The 8,434-nt window shown below is 37.9% G+C and overlaps 1 protein-coding gene across 1 annotated transcript; it reads right to left on the bottom strand.

The window, feature by feature from the left end:
* Positions 1-887: 887 nt before the first annotated feature.
* LOC128689649 (uncharacterized) lies at positions 888-6,306 on the bottom strand. The gene is made up of 3 exons (XM_053778007.2): positions 6,155-6,306; positions 3,668-3,948; positions 888-1,680 (listed from the first exon to the last, which is right to left on the bottom strand). The coding sequence occupies exons 2-3, from the start codon at positions 3,946-3,948 to the stop codon at positions 1,425-1,427; spliced, it is 537 nt and encodes a 178-aa protein (XP_053633982.2). The 5' UTR covers positions 6,155-6,306; the 3' UTR covers positions 888-1,424.
* Between the last annotated feature and the right edge of the window lie 2,128 nt (positions 6,307-8,434).

Genomic DNA, 8,434 nt, shown 5'->3' with positions numbered 1-8,434 from the left:
CTCACGGTGAATATAACTCGGAATATTTTTACTTAATATTTGTAAGAAAATTTTATGCACGCATATTTAAATTAAAAAAATGGACGTAAACATGAGGAGTGAGGCGACTTAATGGCCGATTTTTTTATTTTTATTTTTATAATATATTTATTGTTGCACTTTGTTAGTGTACAAGTTATGATGTATAATAAACATTATTGTCTTAAACTTGGGTTGTATATTTGTCCTACATGTTGTGTAAAGTGTATAATGTGTATGTTTTTCACTGCAACAAAGCAAATTGAACGAATTGCAAATTATACGCTCAATTATTATTATTATAATCAAAAAAGAAGCGCTAAGCCACAAGGGCTATACAGCTATACGCTCAATAAAATACGAGTATGAGGAAAGTTGCTCCGACAAAATATAAATATTAAGGCCTGACTCAACATGTTCTTCCCTTTCTTCTTCTTATTCTTCTTATTATATTTATTTCATGTTATGTTTGATAGTAATGTGTGGTGTGTGGAGGTTCTTGAGGTGGTTTGGGCTTGTAGAAACAGTGAAGTAGAAATGCATGACACAGAGGGTCGTGGGGAAGGAAAGTCGTTCCAGGAATGATCGGAGGGACGCCATAAAAGAGGCTTTGAGATTCGGGGCTTGTGTGAGTGTTCGATACGAGTGAATGGAGACAAAAGTGATTTTTAATGAACGTGCTGTTGGAGTGTGAGTGGGTGTGAGTTGGACCTGACTAGCTTGTGCTACTAGGTCTGATGCCGTGTTCCTTCCTTAAAGAGAAGTGACCTGACTAGGTGGGTCATTGGGCTATGCCGCAGGGTGACATGGACCTGCTTCGCATGGGTCAGTAGGCCTGCTGCAGTGTTCCTTCTTGTGTTCTAGTGAAACCGGTTAGCCAGTGGGATGGCAGTGCCTGCACTCTGAGGGAAAGATGGGCACAATGATATCGGAGGATAATCCGAACCGTGATGTCAGCATCCTTCTGGAAAGACAGCGATAGAATGAATGACGATGAATGTGTTTTCATCTTTGGGTCACCCTGCCTTGGCGGGACACGGCCGATGAGGTAAAAAAAAAAATATTGGGTGAATTCCAGTAACGTCTACGAGACGAAAACTATTTTATTAAATAAATGACAAGCGTTAGTAATCGTAAATTAAGTACATAAACAACAGTGAGATAATCGTAGTTAACTGGTTAATTTTATCCCCAATCCTAGCTGGAAATGCACAAAAGTACCTATATGATGGAGAACCGGACACGAAAGTCGTATGGGATGCGTTATAATAACAGTTTCGCACACAAAGCGTGAGCGAAACGTCATTATAGTTCCCATTACAGATTTTGTGTCATTTGATTGTCTTCACTTGTTTTTAGTCTTACATTATCATAGACAACCACTGTTAGCACACACAATTCTCTCGTTACTCTTCAATATCGTTCTCTGAGGACTCTTTGAGACTTGCCAGAATCCTAGAGATGTCATTGATCTTGTCCTGGACGGAGGCCACAAACTCTGGATCTTTGAGCATGTTGACTGCGTCTTCGCTACCGAATAGATTCTTCTGGAGTGGCCACGTCTTCAAGAGGAGTCCCAGACTCGTCACACCGAGGCTCACTAGAAGGATCACGCTCAAGGACTTCCAGTAACCGCATTCGTCATCGAAGAGCGAGAGAGCACTGCGAGCGACAGAGATCGAGAAAAAAATCAAAGAAAAAGTCACGATAATGTGGCTGGAGCAATTCACAAAACAGAGATCTTTGGAAAGGAAAGTTTAGACTACGTTTCGGGTCGTCCTAAAGCATTTCTCGATTTTTCTTGAACAGAAACGATTTGTGGCAAAGTGTCGCTCTCCAGGAGCTTTGTCAAGCCGAAGCGTTGACACAATAATCTGTCAAATGACAGATTATGTGGGAGAGACGGCAAACAACTAGAAATTCATATTTCTTAAGGTATTCGGAAAAAATAGTCAGAATTATATAATGAAAAGGAACGATTCGAAAATGATAATCAAAAAATAAAAGTACCTTAGAATAAGACAGTGCTTAAAATCTGTGATAAATATTACTTCAAAAGCTATTGTACCAAATCTGACTCAGCTTTACTGCACATTATTTTAGGTTGATGGTATCAATTTTGAACTGATAAAGGCTTCAGGATGACCGAAACGTCGTCTGAAGTTTCATCTTCAAATTGCGGGTTATTTGCGAATAAAAAATTATTATATGTTTACAATATTTTTTTATCTAAAGTGCTAAACCCTTATGGGTCACTCAGTACAAGGAGAAGTCAAATAAAAAAAAAAACACTAGTCTTGGCATTAGTTTTAAATGAGCGGACTTAATTTTCCAGCAACATTATTTTAACATAAGTATAATTTCAGAGAAATGAGTATCATTAATTTATTGAGCGGATTTTTGTTTTAAATAAAATATATGATGGGCTTAGTAATGTATATGACAATGGTGTTAAGTAATGTAGTCGTCGAGATAAAGTAAGATAATACATTAATGTTACTGTAACAAGGTGAGGAAAAAAGTGTTCAGGATCAGTGTAGACTCTCGTGATTCACACACCTGGATCCGATTCAAGAGAAAAAAAATGGTGAAGAGAGAGGAAATTTTGAAAACGGAAGAGAAGTTGTTGATATAATTTGGTAAGATTGGTCAAGCGGAAATGTGAATTTGTGGCGAATGGAAGGAGTAGCAGTGAAATTACAAGAAAGAGGAGAGTATGAAGGAGGAAGCTTGGAAAGGTAGAGGCATTTGTTAACGTGCTAAATCGAAGAGAGTGAATGTCATTTTATTTTATATTTGACATGCTGTTGGAGTGTCAGCAAGACAAGATCTGTGAAAAGATTCATGGAAACTCGACTATCGGGACTTGGGTTTTGAAGATGGGAAGTACAGTGCCTGCTCTCTGAAAGCCAGGCTGGGAATGATACAGCTCTGTGCTTCAGAATATATGTTCCCTTCAGGAAACACATAGCCAGGGAGTCAGTGATATTCAATGTTTCTATTCTCTTTTTTTTTTTTTGAGTCGTATTGTCTTGGTGGAAAATGATATTAAGAATAGGAAAAATATAAACATCAGTATATGTACACAAATTTCAAAACTTACATATTTGACTTATGAAGTAAAACTGAAAGCACTGAACACACATTCAGTATTAGAGAGAAAACAAGATAATACAGGGAAACATTACTGAAAATAGCAAGAGGGAGATCAGGAGAATATATTAAGGTGAGTACGTAGCTGTGTAAAAAATGTGGCAAGAAATACGTCTTTACAAACAGAATACACGACTATTTAAATAATCCCTGAAAATGAATGAGAAAAACAAGGCATTTATAGCAAAAGGAAAAGTATTATCATTTCAACTTTCCACCTGCAAGGGCTTGATGGAGCCTTTTTTAGTTTAAACATCCCAATAATAAAAGGTCTACTTTTATTAAAAGTGTCTTCGTCAACTGCTTGTCGACTCAAAGCCCAACAGGAGACTGTGGGCAACAATAGCTCTATTTCTATAAAATGGAGCTACTGAAATTTAAACAGACACACACACACATAAACACACACACACCATCAACTATTGTTGAACCTTTGTAAACACATATTCACGTACGTGTCCGTAACTTATGTAACACAAAGACAACAATTTCTTACTTTTCATAGGAGTGAAGCTTCTTCTTATACCCTACTGAGGGAGAGGGAGACTGAGGGCCATACATAAGACCCAAGTCATTAGACTGTGGAGGAGGAAGAGGAGGAGGTCCGTATTGAAAACTGGTTCCCCCTGCAGGAGACGGCCCGTAATGCAGGATGGAACCAATAGACTGTGCAGGTGGTTGGGAGTTGTCAATATGGACGCCATAAGACATGTTAGGGGTGTCCTGAGCTAGGATCCCGGCAGCCATCACCAGTAGCAACGCGAGAACAGCCTTCATCTGTAAATATGTTTTTATTCGTCTTCATTGTCAGGTAAAAGCAGTTAGGTAGTCCTGACAGAGGCTCAAGTCTCCACCACTCCACACCTTGAATGACCCACATGGATGTAGAAGTTTTGCATTTAGAGTATTCCAAATGAGTGTCGAGAGCCAGAGGATCGTAGAAAACAAATGCTTTCCATCGGTAATCTTAAAATTCTGAAATATTTATATATTGGCTTTAGCCAATCTATAAACAATTTGGTAGGTAGGAAGCTAAGATGGCTAACAAAATTAGGCTAATGTTAGCTCTTCAACAGAGATCAAAGCGGACATTAAATTTTTTTCTGTATTTATCCTGTTCTCACCGCTAAGAAAAAAAAAAGCGAAGAGTAAATTGCAACTTACATTTTTATGTTAGATGATTTTTTCTATCCCTCCTGCATTTTCATGCCTCAGCAAAGTCTTGGAATAAATCATGGAAGAGTGAGGCTTGTACTCGTGGCAAGTAAGCCCTAAACCTCACAGGCCAGTGCGGCCTACGATTCACTTGCCATGGGTTCAGGTCCCACTCGTTCCGTGACTTGTTTGCAATTGTCTTATTACGATTTCATGAGTAAGGATTTGGAATGTTTAAATTATCATTAATATGTTTAGAAGTCATTGTCGGAGAATGGAAATCAATCAGATAAGATCCAGGGAAGGATCAACAGCCCCAAACTAGCATCATGATGAATGAACACTTTAGATAAAAGTATTATAAAGCAACTGGAACGTGTTGTGAGTAAAGGCTGGTCAGACAACAGCGGCTGGTGAAACAACAGCGGAGCCAGATCTCAACACTACTAGCAAAAAGTACCTCTAATTACCGAGTTTGTTAATAAAAGTTAAATTTGTGAGATTATCTCATTTTGTGCCACTAATTTTCTCCCCTTTTTGTAATTTTAACATGTTTAATTAGTGTCTTTGACATCACCTTTGTTGATGTCACTGATATCATTTGACATTACGTTTATAAGAACAGTGTTCCTTATTTTGCTTTCCAAGAGTAGTATCTCTAAGAGCAGTGTCCCATATATTGATATTTGAATAGCAGTGTCCCATATATTCCGTTTGAAGGGCAGTGTTCATCACATTGCTTGAAAAACAGTGTCCTTATTAGTGTTCTATTAGCAGTGTCCTTGATACTCTAATTAGAGCAGTGTCATTAATGCTTAACTGTATACGTCATATTATTACTCCGTCTTCCATTGTTAATGTATTTGTAATATTTGCAATTGTAATATTTACAGTTGTAATATTTCCAATAGTTATTGTTATGCCTAAAACTTTTATCCTTGACTTATGACTCAACTAAATTAGCCACTCATATTTACTACTCATTATATCTTCAATATTTTATCAATTAGTGTCACATTATGGTCCTGACAGAATAAAAGGGAGCGTACAACTTATTTCTCATTTGTAAGGGTAATCATTCTGCTTAGTTATCTAAGTTAATCCTCAGGAAACAAGGTATCATAAATACGTGTTCTCAAAAATGGCTGGTCAAGTACAGCAAAATATGTGTCGAAGCAGACTTGTTCTTTCACAATTAGCATTTCAATTAGCGTTGAATTCTAAGTGGTTATTCGGCACAATGAGTGACGGAGGCTCGATTCTTCGACCGCTAAACGAGACCCAGTCTATTGACCAGCCAGGCTATTCGTGAATACTAGTGTGAAGTCTTACTATAATCTTGGGTATGTTAATTAACGTTGCATTCCGCAGTGAACTATAAAAGTTTACTCTAAATCTGTTAAAATAAATTTTAAGTTTTATGTATTAATTTAAGTTTTATGTATTAATTTAAGTTTTATGTATTAATTTTCTTGTTTTTTTTTATTGTACATTCTTATATATTTATCTCTCGACACATGACCAGATAAACATGCTTGACAATTCACAAACAGACGAAATTATTTACAAACATTATCTCTTGGTCCACAGCAGGATTCGAACCTGCGCACTGCAGAGTGCGCAGGTTCGAATCCTGCTGTGGACTGAAAAATAATATTTGCACTGAGAAGTGTATTTCTTTCAGCTTGTATATGGTGAGAGTTTACGTTGATCCATACTTTAGAGAATAAGGCATTGTCATCTGGTCGTCGAAAGGTCACACGCAGACTTTAATAACTCTAGTGTAGTCGATAGACTTCAAACCCCCATTAACTTAAGGGATACTTACCCTTAAAACTGTGTGGGTTCTTCTGCTACTGGAGACCTGACCACCTCCTCTCCGTGACCTTCTTAAAACTGACTTTCCTTTTCGTCCTTGACCTATTTTCAACTCTCTGACGTTCCTCTCGTGGTCACTGCTGTTGTAAATAGTCCAGAGATGGTCTCTGATTGGCTGCTGTTAAGAAAAGAGATGTTCTCTGATTGGCCCCTTCCAAGTAAGGTGATGTCCGGTGTACGATAATAACGTATAATAATTCACTGGAGGTTTTATATTCAGTGATTTTGAAAAATATCTTAACAATTATATCATCGTAGTTCCCCAAAGCTATTTTAGAGAACTCAGAGATTATATATTAAATGTATACTGAATAATAATTAAATACTCCAGACTGTGACGTTCTCCGTGTATGGTCACACAGTAACCTCCGGGTATCCGGGAAAAGTTACCACCGGGTAGAAATGGGCCTCAGGGTGAGGCATTTCAAACAGTCAGTGGTATATCCTTTGAATAAAGCAATTAATTTAGGAGTCTCTCTGATATTCAGTTATAATAAGGTATATACATTTTTACATGAAATATGGGGAGAGAGGAGAAGCAGAATATTCAATCAGTTTCAAGGAGAAATCTCAGTATTTTTATTTGAAGTTTTTATTTACATATCCGAGGCTATAAAAATATAAGTTGCAGTTTTGTTGGTGAAAAAAATAAAAAATTTAAATTGGAGATATTGTGTTAGATACAGCCAGTTATGTCTCATCATCTGAGGTGCTACTGTGAGAATAGGTAATTAAAATAGTGTCACTGAAGGTAATACCTTCGGTAGTTTTAAATTTTAGACATATATATAATAGTGAGTGGTTAAATGTTAAAAAAAAGACCTGCCTAGCATGGGCCAGTAGGCCTCTTGCAGTGATCTTCTATTTTTTTTAAGTACTTATCACAGTACAAAGGTAGAGCTTAGTATCAGCACAAGGTTGGCCTTGGTTTCAAACCTCGTCTGTTCTGTGTTATGTTTTTATGTATCAGTAAATCTTTCATCATTCAGTGAAGGGAGAAATTCAGGATTTTTTCTCCACTTTCATTTTCCTCTATTCATATAGAGGACAATTAAAACACAGGACAACTGGAGAGAACCTAAAGTCGTTTTCAGCTTGATACCAAAGATCGATTGTGCCATTAGCAATCCCTGCAGCTTCCCTGTATTCAGGTGGAGAAAGTGAATATAGGGGAGGCCTGGTCGTGGACTAGACCTCGGGGGCGTTGACCCCCCGGAACTCCAGGTAGACTCCAGGTAGGTTGAAGTTAAGAACTGGGAAGACCACCCTCGGGACCACAAGAAATTAACAAACCCAAAGTGGATCCAATGTCTTCCTCTGCTCCGTTGGAAGACCCGCAGCATCTTCGTGGCCTACAAGAAGACTTAGCAAGATAAGACAAGAGGATTACTACAAAAAGCCTATTGTCCTATGCTTAGCAGATTATACTTACTCCCATACATTCTTCGTGTATATTTTCCTAATCTACTTTTAAAGCTGCCGAAAGTGCTCGCTTCATCTGAGGAAATGGAGTTGAAGAACACTGGTGAAAAATGGCTTGATGATATCAGCAAGATGTGGGGAAAAAAAACACTTGTACACTTATGTACAATTCAGAACATTTAACAGAGGAACGTTTCGCCACGAGTGGCTTCTCCAGTCCTAAGCTTAGGACTCGTGGCGAAACATTTTCTCTAATAAATGACCTGAACTGTATTTAAGTGAAGAATAGTAATTGATGGAGCCGCTGTACGGAAGTGTCTTTTTCTCCACATAGCCCTGCTGCTGTGCAACAAACACTGAAGACAGAGCACCACGAGCATAGCCCCGCTCCTATAGCTACAAACAGGTAATTACAGAAGTGTGGGGTAGTCTACTCTACCCTCATTTCTGTCTCTACACCTTCCCATAGAATAAGGTAACAGCAAATTGCGCATGTATCAAAATTTGATAGAAATAAAAGAAAGCTAAGCCAACTTAGAGCCACAGCGCCTTTCACCTGAGCTCATTAAAGGTCTCGACCTCACGTGTGTGTACGTCAGGATGCGGACAAACACCGGACTTATACACACATATATGTACACACGCACACATACGCGCACATGTACACAGAGTATAGCTTCGGGGAACGGAACGGCGACCTCACTAGGAGAGACAAACATTGGGGATAGAATAGCACTTTAATAATAATAATAATAATAATAATAATAATAATAATAATAATAATAATAATAATAATAATAATAATAAT

Source organism: Cherax quadricarinatus, chromosome 22, assembly GCF_038502225.1.
Source record: "Cherax quadricarinatus isolate ZL_2023a chromosome 22, ASM3850222v1, whole genome shotgun sequence".
Classification (NCBI taxonomy): domain Eukaryota; kingdom Metazoa; phylum Arthropoda; class Malacostraca; order Decapoda; family Parastacidae; genus Cherax; species Cherax quadricarinatus.
The sequence above is the reverse complement of the archived record's forward strand: the minus strand, read 5'-3'. Positions and strand labels throughout refer to the sequence as shown.

Coding starts and splice junctions, on each gene's coding strand:
- LOC128689649 (XM_053778007.2), bottom strand. CDS start 3,948: ATGAAGGCTGTTCTCGCGTTGCTACTGGTGATGGCTGCCGGGATCCTA. Junction 1,681..3,667: donor AAGCTTCACTCCTATGAAAA/GTAAGAAATTGT, acceptor TGTCGCTCGCAG/TGCTCTCTCGCTCTTCGATG.